Consider the following 19,338-nt stretch of genomic DNA (forward strand, 5'->3'; position numbering starts at 1 on the left):
ATATACATTCTAACATCTCCCAAAGAAGATATTTAAATTAATCCCAATAAACAAACAAACAAAAAAGGTGTTAGGCAAATCCTGGAAGTATGGCTTACTTTAGGAATAAACAAAGGTGACGAGTGATCTCCTCTGAGGATTCCCCCACTGTGCAGTTGCTGTTGCCCACTTCCCCACTGAACATCTGCAACAGATGTATGTCTGCCCTGCTATCCATAAGTGCTGGAGACAGACATGCTGTCACTTCCGTTCTGACACTGATGTTACTTAGTCCACTCAGGACTAGGTGATGAAGCTGATGAAAAATCTTGGAGGTGTTGCCATAGTCTCTTCTTCCTCTCCCCCCTTCCACCTCCCAGAAGTTCACACTGGTTGCATGCCAAGCATTCAGTACAGTTCCTATGCCAAGCGTCTGGTACAGTTCACACACACACACACAAATGCAGAGTCTGCTCTCACATATGCTCTACACTAGTAGGGAATGAAAGGAAATAGTCACTAGGTTGTGTGAGGTCTAGGCAGCTGGTGACCCAGTTAAGAACTGGTTAAGAACTAGGGACTTTTGACCCTGAACTCTTGAATGCATCCACAATCAACTGGGGAACTGTCTATCTGTGAATGAACTGATGAGTTCCAAACTTCCTTTCTCCGTGTGTGCAGGATGGAGATGTCTGCCCAGAGGTTGATGTCTAACAAAACATCCCTGCAGTCAGCATCTAATTCTGATTACACCTGGGAATATGAGTACTATGAGATTGGACCAGTTTCCTTTGAAGGACTGAAGGCTCATAAATGTAAGTCTTGTGCTGCTCCCTGGGGTAACCATCCTATGTCTGTATTAACCTGTGAAATCCCTGTGACTGCTTTTTCCTAATATCCTATCTTCTTACAGAATGGTCTTGTATCTCTAAATACCCAGTACTCCTTCACATAGTCTCATTGATCTGGGGTGGTATGATACAAGGATGTTGGTAATTCTGATTTTCAAAGGACTTAAATGACAGGCCCTTGGTGGAAGAATGTGGATTAGTGTTTTAGCCTTACAGAGATTTTTTTAAAAGAAGACATTAACTATTCTAGCTCCCTCAAAGCCTCAGTATTTGAGTAACAACAAGAACAACAACAATAAAAATGTGTCTAGAAACAGGATCTAGGGCAATTGCATGAAGATTCTTCTTTTGTACTAGCCAGTAGTATCATTTATTTATTTTTTTCTTCATAAATTTTATTTAAATTGGACACAATTTTATACATTTTATGTAAATAGAAATGATTTTATACATTTTATTTAAATTAGAAACGATCCAATTTCCTTCTCCCTTCCATCCAAATCTGTCAAGTCATTTGGGACAGGGCCTCGGCACTCCCACTATGGCAATTCTTGTAACACAGTTTGTCCAACAAGCTTACACCTACTCTGAAAGGCCACACCTCCCAGTAGTGCCTCTCTAATGACCAAACAGTCAAATATGAGCCAGTGGAGGCCATTCCTGATCAAACCATCACACAGACACACCAGAAAGTCTCAATTTAACACCAAAGAAGACAGCCTTATATCCTAGTACATGGAATGCTCTAAATTCTGTGGGAACTCCTTTCACCATAAGATCAGGTGGTTGCAGCTGGGGCAGATTTACATACAGCTGGCAGGGAGGCACAGGCTAGAGTGACTGAAGTCTCATGTTCGAAGTCAAGTTAGATGATCCTACTCATCCCGTGGTTCTAGGAGGCTCTTATACTCAAGAGGACGGCATCCTAGGATACACATAGGAAGCCTAGTTTCAATTCCCTAGTGTCAATTCAATAATAAAATAAGTAAGTTCTAAAAGGATGTATCCCAACCTGTGGAAATAGGAAGTCGCAGGACAGCCATGAATTCTAGGTCATCTTTGGTGTACATAGTATTAGGCCAACCAGACTATAGGAAGATCCAGTCTCAAAAAAAATTAAAAAAAACCCAACAAACCCACCCCACCCCAAAAACATGTCAACTATGAGTCATCCTTCTTTCTAGCTTCTTTAACAGGAAGTACTAGAGGCATTTGCAAGCCCTCAAGATGGGCTGGAGCCAGTATATGGAAGAGTCCTGGCAACAACCAAAATGGACCATCTTATGGCCCTCAGGGGGATACTTGGAGTCCTAAAGTCAGGGTACAGGCAGAGTTGGAATGAGGGCATCACTTTGTTGGTATAAATGTGGGCTTCGGGCAGGATGCTGGTAGGGCCTTCTGGTGGTGTATTTTCCTTACTCTGGGATGGACTGGCATTGACTCCACCATGAAGTGACCACTGGCATTGAACTTGAGGTGACAACTTGAGGTGACTGCTGGTGTTGGGCTTGAGGTGACAGCTGATGATGGACTTGTGGTGACAGCTGATGATGGACTTGAGGTGACTGCTGGTGTTTGTCTTGAGGTGACAGCTGGTGTTGGACTTGAGGTAACTCAAGTGGGACTTGAGGTGACTGCTAGTATTGGACTTCAGGTAACTGGAGTAGGACTAGAGGTGACAGCTGGTGTTGGACCTGAAGTGACTGCTGACTTTGGGCTTGATGTGACAGCTGGTGTTGGACTTGAGGGAACTGAAATGGGACTAGTGGTGATGGCTGGTGTTGGACTTGAGGGAACTGGTGGTGTTGAACTCGAGATGATGGCAGATGTTGGAGTACAGGGGAAGGCTGATTTTGGAGTTGACATAACTGCTGCTGCTGGACTTGAGGGAACTGCAGGTATTGAACTCGAGGTGACAGCAGGTGTTGGAATACAGGTGATGGCTGACATTGGACTTGAGGTGATTGTTGAAATTGGAATCGAAGTAACTCCTAAAGCTGTAATTGACATTATCTGCTGGTGTTGCTCTTTGTCTTGGGGTGACTGCTGGTGTTGCTCTTTGTCTTGGGGTGACTGCTGGTGTTGCTCTCTGTCTTGGGGTGACTGCTGGTGTTGCTCTTGATCTTGGGGTGACTGCTAGTGTTGCTCTTGGTCTTGGGGTGACTGCTGGTGTTGCTCTTGGTCTTGGGGTGACTGCTGGTGTTGCTCTTGGTCTTGGGGTGACTGCTGGTGTTGCTCTTTGTCTTGGGGTGACTGCTGGTGTTGCTCTCTGTCTTGGGGTAGACTGCTGGTGTACTTGTTTCTGCTGAGTGTCACATTTGAGTTTCTCACATTTTGCTCATTGGTTCTTGAACCAAACCTTCACAACTGTGGGATCCAAAGTAAGTCCTGAAGCTCTTTCTTTAACACTGTCATTTGGATATAGGTTCTTTAAGAATTGCTTGTTCGGTACAGCCACTTGTTCCCGAGTGAATGTAGTTCGTGTCCTTTCTGGTTCTCACCTTTAATTCCAGCACAGTAGTTTCATTTATAAACCCAGTGGAAGGATGAGGAGATGGCTCAGCAGTGTAGAGCACTGGATGCTCTTCCAGAGGGCCCAGGTTTTATTCCCATCACCCACAAGACTGCTCACAACCATCTGTAACTCCAGTTCGAAGGGATATAATGCCCACTTCTGGCCTTCGTGGGCACTGTGCACACATGGTACAGGTAAACATGCAGGCTAAACACAATACACATAAAATACAAATAAATAAATATTTTAAAACATTTCACAGATCCCATTGGACTTCTGGATCCCTGAAGAGCAGTGTCCACAGAGCCCCATGAGAACAGCCTCCCATCGAATACCATTGGAGGTGTAGATATCAGTTGCAGTTCAGGAAATTGGGGTGATTAGTGATCTGCCACAAAGCAATGCAACTCTGTAAAAGGTTACTGTTGCTCTCTTCTCAGACTCAATGCTATCTGACTTACAGGAGGCATCCTTATTTTGGAAGGCAAAATTGATATAGGCAAGCACTGCCAACCACTCTGGGTCATGCTATAACTGGCCCAGTTGTTTCAAAATGTATACATAAATACTGCAAACATTTTAGACTCATTGCTAAGATTTATTGTTTTTTATTTATTTATGTATGTATCTATTTATTTAGTGTGTGTGTGTGTGTGTGTGTGTGTTTGTGTGTATAGTTCCTTAAAAGGCCAAAGAGGAGGTCAGTTCCTGTAGTTGGAGTTACAGGTGGTTGTGAGTTACCTGATCTGGGTGCTGGGAAATGAACCTAGGTCTGATGCAAGCACAGTGCTTGCTCTTAACTGCTGAGTCATCTCGACAGCCCTCCATTTTAGGCTCTTAACTGATCCAGACCAAGTGGTACATTGGGAAATGTGAGAGATCAGCATTGCAGGCACAATGTAGCACAGGCATCTTCCCTCCCTCCCTCCCTCCCTCCCTCCCTCCCTCCCTCCCTCGCTCCCTCCCTCCCTCCCTCCCTCCCTCCCTCCTTCCCTCCTTGGCAGCAGAGATACATGTACCCACCAGCAGTGCCCATTCCCCCTTCACTGCCAGGAGGACAATCTACTTCTCTTCCTTAAGCAAAGACATCAACTAAATCACATACCCTTCACACTTACAGTAATAACGAAATGCTTTTCTTCTTCCTTTGTTGACATCTGCTCAGTATTTATGGGGATGACGAGAAAGTGCATGAACCTCTTAGCATATGCTGCCATTAGTTATCTGAATAAGGGTCTTGGGGTCTGAGTATGAAATCACCTAAATCCACTAAGTTCTTTAATCTGTTGTTTTCAATGGGATAACCTCTAGGAAAGGACACTTGTCTGCTATGAATTTTGGTGAAAAGTGGAGAGACTGGCGGAGTGCCACGTTCCCTGTCATGGGAGCCTTTCCATCAGTGCAATGCCTGTCTGGTCCTGTCCCTTCTCCATGGTCTAAGGGGCTCCACGGACAGCCTTGCTGCTATAATTTTCATTGGCACATTTCCAGAGACAACCAAGGCAGCTCTCTTTTGAGAATTTTTTGTTTGTTATAGAAATGATTATTGTTTTAAAAAAGAATTTCCTACAGAAACCGAGGCCAAGCTATGGTACCTTGCATACAATTAATGAGAATGATTTTGTTTCAACACTAACATCATGAAAATACAAAAATGTCCAGGCACTCGCTGCTCAGTGTAAGAAATCTGACTCAAGTACAGGGCTCTTGGCACAGGAACCCGACAATACATGAGAGGAGACTGGAATATAAACAGATACGACTGCCCCCTTGATATACAGGAAAGTAAGACACCCCAGGAATGCCAATCATGGCAATGTGAGCATCTGTACATTCTTTCATTTTATTATTTTATTTATTTTATGTGTATTGATATTTTGTCTGCATGCATGTCTGTACATCAAGTGTGCCTATTGCCTGCAGAGACCAGAAGCAGGCATCAGGTCATCTGGGACTGGGGTTACAGATAATTGTGAGCCATCCTATGGGTACTGCAAGAACACTGTGTGCTCTCAGCCGCTGAGCCGTCTCTCCAGCTCCTGGACTTAAAAGAAACAGTAACCCTTTCTGACATGCCGTCTTACTGTGTGACATAGAAAGCTAGTATGGCAAACAGAATGGCCTCGGATCATTTTCAGAGGAAGGGTGTATTGTAGGTGAGAGTGGTCATTACAGTCAGCTCCCTTTATGTGTACCGCATTTGGCAAGAGCAGGTGCATCCTCAGATGGACTTCTTCAGCCTACACAAAATAACAAAACAAAATAAAAAAACCATGGTTGCTTCTTAGAGTAGAAATTACTCATTTGTGATGTCAGTATGTTTCCTGAGCACCTACGATGAATGGAATCATGTTAAGCGCTGGAGAGACAGCAGTGAGCAGAAAATCCAAAAGTACTTCTCACAGCTTGGATTTGTGGCACACCGTGGAAGGCCTTGCTGAAAGGGAAAGATCTGAGGGAAAGATCTGAAGGAATTGTGAGATTGAGCCATGCCTGAGGGAAGAACATGCCAGAAAGTGTTCCATGACCGGAATGAATTGGAGCATGCTAGAAAAAAAAGGAGATCATCCCTTATGCCAGGGGTGTGAACTCCATACAGAGCAGCAGAAGCCAAGTGCAGAACTGTCAAGGAGAGCAGGACAGGGGGAGGGACATAGAGATCGGGCTAAGACTATTATATTGGCTTTTCTCTAAAAAGTCAGATAAGGGCTTGAAACAGAGAAACAGCCTCTGCTTTAGGTTCTACTGGTGATCGAGATTAAGAGCAAAGACCAGTGAGGTACTCCTCTCCATAGCCTTTGATGTGCCAAGGTGCATGCCTTTCAGATGTTCATAAATGTGGGCTCTTTCCAGATTGTTCAGTGGCTTCACATGGGCTCAAGAGAACAGGCAAGATTGCTTTGATGTTTTGTGACCGGAGTAATTGGTGGAATGGAATTGACATTAACTGGGATAAAGACGTGTAAGGGAGAGATGTCAGGGAGGAACATCAGGGCTCAGGTTTGCACCTGTGAAATTAAGACACCTCCCAGACATCCAAGGAGACAAAGGGGGAAGGATGAAGGTGTAGATCTGAGAGTCATCAGCATTTAAATGCCTTTCAAGGCCAAGAGGCTGGTGAGTGAGTGTGATTGGGAAACTGGGGGTAGGGGGAGGGTCCTGTGTTTGAGTCCTAGGATACAATTAATGTCAGAAGGTAGGCATCTGTGTGACTTAGTGTCTGTTAACTTGACACACACTGGGGTCACCTGAGAACAGGGAACTTCAATTATTAAGGACTCTCTGCTATCAGATTTGGCCTGTGTGCAAGTCTGCAGGGCATTTTCTTGATTAGTGATTGATGTGGGAGGGGCCTAGTCATTGTGGGTGGTTCCACCCCTAGCAGGTGGTCTAGAGGAATAGAAGAAAGCTGGTTGCGCAAACTGGTAAGCAATGTTCCTCCTCTAAGGCTTCTGCATCAGTTTTTACCTCCAGGTTCTGACCTCCCTCCCTTGGCTTTCCCCTGATGATGGACTCCATGTAAGGTAAAATTAGCCCTCCCTTCCCCAGGGAAATGGAGTAATGCTGTTTTTGACTTGACTGTGTGTTTTGTTTTTGTTTTTTTGTTTTGTTTTGTTTTTTGTTTTTGTTTTGTTTGGGGTTTTTTTGTTTTGTTTTGTTTTGGTTTTTTGGAGGCAGGGAGGACTATGAGACAGGATTTTGGTGCTTTGGGCTGAAAAGCCACCGAATGCTCAGAGCTCAGTGAACTGTTGTGGGAAGGTGATTCTGCTCACAGTGCAGATGAAAGCAAGTCTGCGCTGGGAAGTTTCAGAAGGAACAAAGCTCTGCTGGGCTGTTTGTGAGATATATCTGAATTAAGACTAGAGAAGCAAAACCATTGTTTTACTGGGGAAATAGATGAATGTTTCACTGAGGAAATTTCTTAGCCCTATCTGAGAAATCAACTGTGATTGAGACTGGCTTCCTCAGGGTAAAATCTTCTGGGAACCCGGGAGGAGGTGGTGGCTCATGCCTTTAATCCCAGCATTCAGGGGGCAGAGGCATGCAGATCTCTGTGAGTTTGAGGTCAGTGTGGTCTATAGAGCGAGTGCCAGGATAGGCTCCAAAACTACACACAGAAACCCTGTCTTGAAAAACAAAAACAAAAACAAAACAAATCTTCTGGGAAGTATTTCCTCTGGGTCGACCCATGGAAGCTGTGGTCCAGAGGGCCCAAGGGAGTTCCAAGTTGGCACCTGAACTTGATAATATGTGAGTCTCCCACATGGTACTGGTTTTTAAAGGCGTCAAGTGATCAAGTAAAAGGGCCGAGGTTGCACTGTGGGACAGGGTTGGAGTCACCCCAAAGAGAGCCCAGGAGAGGCCACTGGTGAAGGTGTGGCCTCAGAAACAGTGGTGACTTCAGGATTTTAGAGATTGGAGTACCATGGAGTGCCACAGAGGGCGGCAGCAGTTTCCCTTCCTTCCCAGCATCCCTTCCTCCTTCTCTGCCCACTCCCTGCTTAGGAAAGTGGAAGCAAGCTGTGGACCAGTCCGCTGATCCCTATGGAAGCTGCTGTTGTGGGTTCTGAACAAAGAAACTGGGTACCAAGGCTTCCCTGGGAAAGCAGCTTTTAATTACGATGACCATCTTGGTCACACTCTTGTTACCAACAAAAACCCAGAGCAACAAATACAGTAAAATGGGTCCTTATATGACTTTTGTTTTCTGTCTCTCATATATGCAAACACATAATTTTATTGACCATTTTAAATCCTTAAGGTGGGAGTCTAAAGATGGCCTCAATGTAGAAGAGAGGGCTGCTCCAAGATGGACCAGCATCTCATTTAAACATTTTAGTAGAGTAAAAAACCTCAGGGCAGCTGCTCTGCTTGTCTTTAAAGGTCTTTAGGAAGGCTTATTGGGTAATGAGGGGGTTACAGTAGCGAGATGGTCAAGTTAAGGACATTGCTCAGCTCACAAGAGTATTTTCTTTTTCTGGCTCTCAGGGACCCCTAACCACACTGTCCTTAGGAGAGAGCTTCTTAGTAAACAGATTTGGAAACGTCACATATCATATTGGGATTGCATTCTAATTCTGGGACTGAAACATGACACTGGCATGTCGTTTTAGGTTGTGTTGGCAATGTTACTTTAACTAGTCAAAGATGTGTTCCACTTGTTTATGCTTGGAGTATTACTTTAACTATGTAAAGATGTGTTCCATTTGTTTATGCTACATTTGTTTAACTATGTAAAGATGTGTTGCTGTTTCACCTTGCCCTCCTAAGTCACCTGATTGGTCTAATAAAAAGCTGACTGGCCAATAGCTAGGGAGTAGAGGAATAGGTGGAGCTGGCAGGCAGAGAGAATAAGTGGGAGGAGAAATCTAGACTGGAGGAGTGAGAGAGAGGAGAGAACAAGGAAGAAAAAGAGGAACACACCTGGACCAGAAGCCAGGCAGCCGCCAGCCAGCCAAATGCAGAGGAAACAGGAAAGTAACATACAGAATGAAAGGTGAAAAGCCCTAAGGCAAAACGTAAATAAAAAAAAAAAAGATTGAAACAAGAATTAAGATAAGACAAAGCAGTCATAACAAGAAGTCTCCATGTCATGATTTGGGAGCTGGTTGGTAGCCCAAAAGAAAGCCTGTTACGGGAGAAGGGACTTACATGTGAAACAAGCTTGTTCCCTAACTAGAACTAATAAATAAATTAAAAAAAAAAAAAGAAAGCCTGTTTTAGGGTTTGCTCTTTCTATGAAGCAGGTGCTAAAATGCATGGGTAGAATTGAAGATAACCATACACCATTTTGTCACAGCACATAACCGGATAATTGAGACTTATAATTTCAAGTCAGCTGTGCTTGAATACATGGTTTTTTGGTGATTTGCTTTATGTCTTTTTATTACAGCGTTTGTGCGTGTGATGTGCGGGTGGGTGCACACACGTGCCTTGGTATTCGTGTAGAGGACAACTTGTGGAGTTGGTTCTCTCCTTCCAGATTTCATGGGTTCTGGGACACAAACCAGAACTCAGCAGCATTTCTCCACAAGTGCCTCCCCTCTCCAACCATCCTGAAGACATCTCCCCTCACCCACTTTACCTTTAGGCTTTATTTCCATTGTATTAAAAGGCAAGGTCTAAAGAAATTGCTGTTCTTTAGCACTTGGAATTAAGATACTAGGAAGGAGACATTAATTTTTGTCAACATTTTTAATCCAGAGTGCTAAATACACAGGGTGGGCCCTGCAGGGCAGACTTTGACCAGATTACAATGGTGAGAAATTCTGTTCAAGTGTTGCTGTGAGGAAGCTGTAGCCAGGAGCTAAAGCAAACTCGGCAAACAGAACACAATGTCCCTTAGTCCAAATGGGATTTAAAGTAGGAGTCAAGGAGACTAGGATGACCATGGTAATGATAAAAGCCAGCCCTGCGGGATACCTTCTCAGCTACTGACACCGAGTAAAGTGCTCTGAGAGGCACTTTCAACCTGCCAGTGTTGGCCAGCCTCAGCCTCAGCTGGGATAAAACTGCTTGTGCACAAAAGGAGCCAGGCAGGGAAAGCAGACAGTATTCATTTGTGGTGGTCAGGATGCCAGCTATATGTCCTTTCCAAGAGTGACCAATACCTGAATTGTATCAACATGAACATGAATAAGATGGAGTAGAGTCAACTCATTTTAAATATCTCTGAAAAAACAATCTAGTCCAGGGCAGCAGGTTTGAAGGTTGAAGCTTGGGAATGTTCATATTCAGGCATCTGTACTGGCCTGCCTTTGGAGTTCTGACAGGATATACCTTCAACTGCTGCCACTAAGAGAACCACCCGTGCCTGTTCACTGCGTTCCCTTTTGAAAGGAGCCCTGCCCACCTTCCGTCCCTCTTTCTTTCTCTCCCACTCTCTGTCTGCCCCCTTCTCTCTCTGCCTCTCTTTCCTCTCTCCTGCTCCATCCATAGAGGTGTTCTCCCTCCTCCCCTTTCCCTTTTTTACAATCCTTTCCCCCTAATAAAAACCCCCTCCACTTGAACTCTGTTGCATGGTGTCTTTCTCTCTGGAGCTGCTTTTTAAAATTACTACGGGGAAAACCTGTGACCTGTCTTCACACCCCTATTGTGATGGTTGACTGGCTTCTTGTTATATTCTGTGCACCCAGAAAGCTCCAAACCCTGAAATGTCTATACACTAATTCAAATCCTGGAAACACTAATTTCACTTTACCTGTCTTGCAGATTCCATTGTGATTGGATTCTGGGTTGGCCTTGCCGTCTTTGTGATCTTCATGTTTTTTGTGCTGACTTTGCTGACGAAGACAGGTGCCCCACACCAAGAGTAAGTGTGGGCTGATGTGTGGTTCATGTAGAACTAGACTGGGAACCAGGGATGGGGAGGTGGGCGGGGCATGGATTGCTACCCAGATCCAGGTCCTGTCTAGGAGAGATGGAACTTTGTCCCTTCTGCAAATCAGGCTTCTTGGCCCTTCCCTTCCACCTTCATGCTAATCCCAGATTTGATTTTTATATTGAAGTTAAGATCATTCCCTCCCTTTTCTGGGAAGGATTTCTGTGGAAGAAATTGGCTGCAAATGCTGGTGTGTCTACAGAGTTGAGCCTGGCAGCAGCACTCCCCTGCCTGAGTCTCACCGCTTGGTCTCTCCTGCCTGTTGTGGGTTCTTACTTCTATACTTCAACTATAACAAAGATTCCCAGTGAAAGGGAACTGTTCAGCCCATCACTCAGTTTGCTTGAGACTTCAGGAGCTAGAGAAACTAGATACAAAAGGGCAAATGCTGTTATTTTAAAGTATACGCTGACATTCGGGAAAATAAAAGCCACTAGAAATACTCATTTTCCCTCTCTCATCTTTCCCCTCTTCCTTTTCTTCATCCTCTTTCTCTCAAAAACAGCAACAACAAGAAAAACAAAACAAAACAACCTCCCCCCCCACACCTTTGCTTTTCATATTATTGTTCTAGGAAATCAAAACATATGGTGTGGTTTGTAATAGGAAGAAAGGACAAGGTTAAAACAAAGAAACCAACCAACCAAAAACAGATGGCAAGATAGATCAGATGTTAAGAGCATTGACTGTTCTTCCAAAAGACCCTGGTTTGATTGCCAGCACCCACATGGCAGCTCACAATTATCTGTAACTCTAGTTCAGGGGATATGATGCTTTCTTCTGGCTTCATTTGGCACCAGGCATACAGGTGGTGTACATACAAGCAGGCAAACCATTGTACATATACCTAGCTAGGCCACGAAATCTAGCTATTTGGCCAAACACTACTCTAGGTGTTTCTGTCCAGATATTTTTTTTTTAGATGAAGTTAATACTTGAATCTGCATACTTTAGGCTAGGGCTGGACAGATGGCCCTCCGGAAGGTGGGTGGGTTCAGCTGAGCACCTTTCTAGAATCACATTGACACCCAAAACAAGAATTCTTCCCTGAGTCTACAGCCTTTGGAGCTGACAGAGTATGAAAGAGACAATTCTTGAATGAAATTTCTCTACACACACACACAGAGAGAGAGAGAGAGAGAGAGAGAGAGAGAGAGAGAGAGAGAGAGAGAGAGAGAGAGGGACGAGAAGAGAAGCTAGGCACGAAGTGCGGACGAGAGAGAGAGAGACTAGGGACAGAGAGAGACCGAGAGTTTAGGGAGAGAGACGAGAGAAGAAGGGTAGGCGAGAGAGAAGAGCGAAGAGAGGAAGGAGAGAGAGAGCAGAGGGGACGGTGAGAGAGAGACGAGAGACGAGAGAGAGGAGAGAACGAGAGAGTAGAAGAGACGAGAGATGAGAAGACTGGAAGGAAAGGAAAGAGGGTGAGGGAAAAAGGCGAAGAAGGGCCAAGAGGAGAAAGTGCGCGAAGGTTTCTCTGGAGATTCCTTTCTAGCTCTACTTCTTTTTTTTTTTCTTTTTTTTTCTTTGGTTTTTTTTTTGGGTTTTTTTCGAGACAGGATTTCTCTGTGTAGCTTTGGAGCCTGTCCTGGCACTCACTCTGGAGACCAGGCTGGCCTCAAACTTAGAGAGATCCGCCTGCCTCTACCTCCCGAGTGCTGGGATTAAAGGTGTGCACCACCAACGCCCAGCGTCTAGTCTACTTTCTAAAGGAGTCATTCTGAACTGTGCTCAGAGACCAGGGCTCAACTGGGACCCTGCACACTTCTATCAAAGTGAAGGGGGACTGTTATTCACTCTCAGGAAGTAATGGATCCACCCAGAGCTACAGTCTAAATACTTCTTCACAAAGTCTGGGACCACGTTAAGACATGGCACTGGGCCGGGCAGTGGTGGCTCACGTCTTTAATCCCAGCACTTGGGAGGCAAAGGCGGGTGGATCTCTGTGAGTTCGAGGCCAGCCTGGTCTCAGAGCGAGTGCCAGGAGAGGCTCCAAAGCTACAGAGAAACCCTGTCTTGGAAAACAATCAAAAACAAACAAAAAAGCTGTGGCACTGGAAGGGACTCATTGGGCTAACTGGGTTATGGGACATCAGAGCCGGTGGGATGCTGGGATGTCAATCAAGCACAGCAGAGGCTGACTCTTCCTCAAGTGACATGACAGATTGGCAAAGGACAGACAGAGGCTTCTCCATTATGGCTGTCTCTAGCTAGGAAGTAGTGCCCATCATTTTCTGCTGGCTCTCATTGGTCAGAGCCAGCTGGGCCCACCTGCTGCCTTGGCAGGGAATGGTGCTGAGCTTCCTGTCTAAAGAGGAGAGCCAGGTGCCTGTGGGCATGGGGAAACAAAGGCTTGGAGGGAGAGATCTGGTATAAAGTTGGTGTCCTCTTTCTTGAAAGCTTTTAGGCCCCAGAAGCAGCTTTGATGGTGATAATTTCCCCTATGAAGTATTTTTCGTGTTAGCAGGGAAGCTCTTACCTGGATGTTGTCGAGACAGTGAAAAGTCATTTTGTCCTACTTATCAGCGGTGAGGCTGAGTGCTATCTTGGAGCATTATGGCCCATTAGCACACATCTTTCAGAGAGAGGTGGGTTAGGGTTAGAGAGGTCTCAGATTCATCTTTATGTTGGATATTTTGGACTTCATAAAAAAAAAAATCCAAGCCTCAGACATCCACCATAAATGGCCTCCTTTTTGTAGCCTTTGCTAAATGGCCCATATCCAGGGAGAGGCAGCTTTTATTTAAGGGTGAATACAGGCTTGCTCATGATCTTATGAAACGGGCAATGTCATTTTCTCTCAAATTGTAATTTAGCAGAATATGGCACTCACTACAGGATGGGGGTGTGTAACAAGAACAAGCATGAAAATGTCAGCGCTGGGAGTCATTGGTGCTGACCGAAGCCAAGACTAGCTGGCAGGGTGAGTGGTTGCTAAGGAACCCTGGGATCTCAAGATGCTATGACCACTGTCAACAGGTAGAAAAGCTGTGTTAGGTCCAACCCAGAAACATTTACCAAGTTGCCTTTGTTTTACCATCAATTTGGAGCTTTTACTAAGTGGGTAGTTACTGCTTGTCCAGGGCCATGCTGACAGGAATTTTAAAGGTAGACTTTTCCCTGCCCACACAGCCTGACATCTCCCTGCTAATCAGCAAAAGGTGTACATAGAAAGACTTCCACAGGAGTTGTGCCTGGCACCCCATCAGACTAATTTACACTGTGTATAAATTCTGGGTGCAGGCTGTGTCTCCATGAGTGGTGGTGTTATTTTCTCACAGAATTTCATTCTTAGGAAGATGTTTCTCAGTTTGTAAGAGGCTTATAAGAGCCCCAGGGAAGTGACTGCTGGAAATGGCAGGTGTCACCACTCTGCTCAGCCCAGTCCTTCCCTGAGTAGGTGAGGAGGGTAATTGATGTGTGGTGACTCAGGTTAGCAGCAAGCATTTCATTTGTAGGAAATCCGGGAAATTCTTCGGACTAACTCAGGGCATACCCTGTGTTGTCCTCTGAAGCAGAGAGGTGTATGTGGGGTCCATCTTCCAGACTTTATTTTTGTTTCTGTCACAAAAAGACAAATCTGGAGATGGCTGTGTGTCTCATAGTAGTCAGGGTTTCAGATAAGCCTGGAGATACAGTCTTGTGTTCTGTGTTTCATACAACATCCATTGAGGCCATGTCTTCCAAAGCCCTCTGAAGGACACAAATATTTAGCAATGTGCAAAAAGACCAGAGGCAAATGGCTCCCACAGAAGGCAGAAAAGCATGACCTGTGAGAGACCAGAAAATAATGGCAGGAGGTGGGTGGATGGACAGATGACTTCCTGTTGAGTCTTGGCATAGAGGCAGGGACCACATCAGGACAGAGGACTGCTGGATATTACAAACAGAGGGATAAAGAGGGGTAATCAGGTTCACTGTAGCTATACTTTGAGTGAGTGAGGGACTGCTGAGAGAGAGGGGACATGGGAAGGGATGAGGGTATTGAGGAGCAGGGTTTGGAATATCAGGCAGAGGGTGGTGGGGAGTTTAAAGTAGGTGAGCAGAATGAGAGGGAGACATGGTGAGTAAGGACAGTCATGGCATGGGTTAGAGAACTGTACAGGACCTTCTGGGAGTTGCAGTCTATGCTGGTGCTGATTAACCCCAGAGGGCTGGAGAATATAGTGAGAAGAAGCCAAGGCTTAGAACAGTAGGGTCTAGCCAGGGAAATGGGATGTTGGAGATGATTATAGAAATCCAAATTAAAAATAAAAAATACACATTCCAGCTGGGTGTTGGTGGTGCATACCTTTAATCCCAACACTCAGAGGCAGAGGCAGGTGGATCTCTGTGAGTCTGAGGCCAGCCTGGTCTACAGAGTGAGTTCTAGGACAGGCTCCAAAGCGACACAGAGAAACCCTGTCTTGAAAAACCAAATTAAATAAATGAATGAATGAATAATGCACATTCTCAAAACAATGAGAAAATGGGTACAGGTTTCTAGCAAAATAGTCTTTATTTCTCATACCTTAGGATGCTTTGGGAAGACTTTTAACACTCCAGCCAGATCTTGGCTTCAGAACAGTGCAGACTGGGTATGAACTGTCACAAATGAGGAACTGGGATTCCTGGGGATATTTTCTGGCAATACTCTTTGAGTGCTCTCTTTTCATGATGGTACCGGTCATTACTCCACCCTTTCAAGGTTCCAGTTCTGAGTCTTGTAATTTTCTATTTTCACAGGATAAGCAGAGCTATGGAAGAGTTGGCTGGTTTTAAACTTCTTTTTTAACTGCTTTTGTAGATGTTGTGAGCTTTAGGACGTCCCAAGTTTGGGAGTTAAAGTTGTATCTAGCCCTCCTCTGTCATGAGAGAATATACCTATGGAGTGGTAGCCAGGCCATCATAGGCACACATTTTATGACTCCAGTGATCATGTGTGTATTTTGTTCCTGAATCCTGAAGGCAGGGTGCAGCTGCAAGCTCTCCATTGCCTGGTAGAGGGCATCTTTTGATAGCCCCTGCATCAAGTACCTAAGAGTAATCCCAGGTCTGACTCAACAATGACCAAGCTGCTTTCAAGATTGGTACCTTCTATCATGCCAGTGTCAATTGTGACCTGTAGGCTGTATGTTACTGAGGATAGCTGTGCGTATGTCCCACAAGATTATAAACTTACTGAAAACATATTTTTTGTAACTTGAGGTTTTTTTTTAAATACTATGTTTTTTTAAAGATTTTATTTATATATTATGTATACAACATTCTGCTTCCATGTATATCTGTACACCAGAAGAGGGCACCAGATTTTATAATGGATGGTTGTAAGCCACCATGTGGTTGCTGTGAATTGAACTCAGGACCTCTGGAAGAGCAGTTGGTTCTCCTAACCGCTGAGCCATCTCTCCAGCCCCATAACTTTCGGTTTTTAATTAAAATTTGTTTGTGTTTATGTGTGTATATGTATGCCCTATATATGCAGGTGCCCACAGAGGCCAGAACAGGGTGCCAGACCCTTGGATCTGGAGTAACAGGTAGTCCTAAACACCCAGGTTCTCTGGAAGAACAGCCAGTGCTTGCTCTTGGCTGCTGTACCTCTCTCTAACCTGTAACCCAAAGTCCTCAAATGTGCACTTTGTGCACGGCAATGCTGTGTTATAACACTGAACATGACTGCAAGGTTTTCACCACCTACCTTGAGGTCCATTCACACTAATAAATAGCTGGAAGGTAGCCCACCACTACCGTGCAGTCTGATCCTGTGCAAGCACCCAGGCTGGCCAGTGTGGAGGGTGCAAAGTAACAGATGGTCTGTGCTTGCCAAGAATCCTGGGGAGGAAGCCCCATGGCAGACTCTTGAGCAGCTCCTACAGATGTTGGGAGCAAAGTCAAAGTGGTTACCTGTAGTCAAACACAGATAGAGGACAGACCCCCATGGGATTGATGGTTGGCCCTCTCATATCCCTGCCTCTGGAATTTATACTCAGTGTCAATCATCTCTCCCTTCAGATTCATCTGCTTCTGGTTATAGGCCTGAAGTTGAGCATGCCTTTATTTCCAGCCTGTAGCATCTGTAGAAGAGGTATCTTGCCAAGCCAAGATTTGCTTTAATTTCAGATCTCTTCCTAACTGATACATTCATTCATTCATTCAGCCAACAAAAAACATGCTGAGCAATTGGTATATACCTCCTGCTGTTCTTGGAACTGGGGATGTAGTGGGCAAGAAAGCATACAGTGCCTGCCCTGGAGAGATTACAACCTAAAGGAGGTGACAGAGAGTTAGAGACAGGCCTAACACAGAGGAAGATGAATGAGGAGAAGCACTCTGTCACTGGAGAGCGACTACCCCAGGTCATAAGATTCGGAAAAGGTTTCTTGCAGAGATGGATCCTAGATGACTCAGGAGGGACTGAGAGGAAGAAGGCAACTTGGCAGATACTGACAGGGCTCCTACCAGGAAGTGCTAGAGGCCCGTGCTGCATACTAGAGGTCTGTGATTTTGAACATCACTATAGCAATGATCATTGGGGATTCTATGAAAATGTGGATTATTGACTATCTCCAGAGATCCTAAAGGTTTGCAAGACAGGACTTTCTTTCTTCAGAAGCACCTAAACTGACTTTGATGTAAGGCTGGGAGATAGCCTACTTGCTCAAGTGATAGCCACACAAGTTTGAGGACCTGATTTTGGATCCCTAGAACCCACATAAAAACTGTGTGTGACAGTAATCCCAGCACTGGGAAGATGGAGGCAGGAAGGAGGATTCCTTGGTTCTTGCTGGGCTGCCAGTCTAAGCTGACTCAGTGAGCTGCAGATTCAGTGAGAGCCCCTGCTTCATAAAAGTCAAAAACAATACAGAAAACAAAACTAAAGCATAGAGATGATGAAAGACACTGAATATCAGCTTCAGTTCTCTGAATGTATCTGTCCACATATTCACACACACAAGCACACACATAAATGCCACATGTACATAAGCACAAAATAAAGATTAAAACTTCAGGAGAGCTAAGAATGCCTGGAGAGCCCCGGAGTGCTTACAGGATGCTGGGGAGTCCTGCACCCTCTCTGTCCTTGGGAAAATCCAGGGGCTTTCATCAGGAGGATTTTGCCTTGGAGTCCAGCTATTTATTAGTGTGAATGGACCTCATGGTAGGTGGTGAAAACCTTGCAGTCATGTTCAGTGTTATAACACAGCATTGCCGTGCACAAAGTGCACATTTGAGGACCTTGGGTTACAGGTTAGAGAGATGGTACAGCAGCCAAGAGCAAGCACTGGCTGTTCTTCCAGAGAACCTGGGTGCTTAGGACTACCTGTTACTCCAGATCCAAGGAGCCCTTCTGTGTTTAGAAGTGATGCATCTCACTTCTGGTGCTGGTCTGCATACACTTAAGGAACCCCCAGTAGTTGCTTCATGGGAATTTCCTGGCCATCCCTCCATGCAGGAAACCATGAACTTACAGGAAAGTGGACTGAGGATCTGTGTGTTGCCCTCTCCTCCTGTCTTTACAGCAATGCAGAGTCATCAGAGAAGAGATTCCGAATGAACAGCTTCGTGTCAGACTGTGGAAAGCCACTGGAGTCAGATAAGGTGTTTTCTCGTCAGGGCAATGAGGAGTCCAGGTCTCTCTTCCACTGTTACATCAATGAGGTGGAACACTTGGACAGGGTCAAAGTCTGCCACCAAACAACAGCGATTGACAGCGATGTCCAGCTCCAGGAAGCCATCAGAAGCAGTGGGAGGTCTGAGGAGGAGCTGAGCAGGTTTATGAAGTTTGACATCCCCAACTTCGTGAACACGGACCAGAATTCCTCCTTTGGGGATGATGATCTTCTGATTTCAGAACCAGCTGTTCTTCTAGAAAATAAGCCAGTTTCCCAGACCTCATGTATAGACCTGGACTGAGAAGCACTGTGGGCCTTTTCCTGAGGATGTGTTCTGTCTCTGAATAGCCAGACTCTCCCACCCCCAGTGTGTGTGTGTGTGTGTGTGTGTGTGTGTGTGTGTGTGTGTGTGTGTGTGTGTAGAGGGGAGGGAGAGAGAACAATGTTTAAAGTTGAAGGCCTAGGCTAGGGCTGGGACTTAGTGATAAAGGTATAGAGTTTGGAGATCCGGAAGGCACCATTCTCCCCCCCCCCCCCCCGGAGGTGCGGTGGTAGTGATTTTTTTTTATGCATTAAAAACCACACAATTACAGTATTAAAGCTTCCTTATTGAAAAATTTGGCTACATATGCAATTGCGATCCCCTGAGGTGAGGGTTAGGTCACTGCATCCTGATCTAGCCATTTGCCACCATTCTCTGCCTGTGACAAGCTGCTTTCCCTCTCTAGACTGCCATGGCTTTAAAGGTAATGTGGCATGTCTGGAGTAAACGACCCATCCCAGCTCTAGTATTCTGTGACTTTCAGACTTAGCATCCAAGATAAGCTAATGTATACATAAACAGTAGAAAGCAGAACATGGCGGCCTGGCTCTGATTGCAGGCTCTCTAGGTCTTGGTATTCTCCCTCCACTCAGTCCTTCACTAAGTCATATTTAGTTAGGGGACCTTTACAAGGATAACCAGGAGACTCTCACACTGGGACAGTGTTTCTGCTGAGTCATGCTGAGGCAGTTTGTTTGAGG

General features: G+C 45.2%; 1 protein-coding gene across 1 annotated transcript; it reads left to right on the plus strand.

Moving 5' to 3' along the window:
- Positions 1–661: 661 nt before the first annotated feature.
- Mrap2 (melanocortin 2 receptor accessory protein 2) lies at positions 662–18,616 on the plus strand. The gene is made up of 3 exons (XM_035443477.1): positions 662–794; positions 10,558–10,657; positions 18,223–18,616. The coding sequence occupies exons 1-3, from the start codon at positions 662–664 to the stop codon at positions 18,614–18,616; spliced, it is 627 nt and encodes a 208-aa protein (XP_035299368.1).
- Positions 18,617–19,338: the final 722 nt, after the last annotated feature.

The sequence above is a fragment of the Cricetulus griseus genome, chromosome 4 (assembly GCF_003668045.3).
Source record: "Cricetulus griseus strain 17A/GY chromosome 4, alternate assembly CriGri-PICRH-1.0, whole genome shotgun sequence".
Lineage (NCBI taxonomy): Eukaryota > Metazoa > Chordata > Mammalia > Rodentia > Cricetidae > Cricetulus > Cricetulus griseus.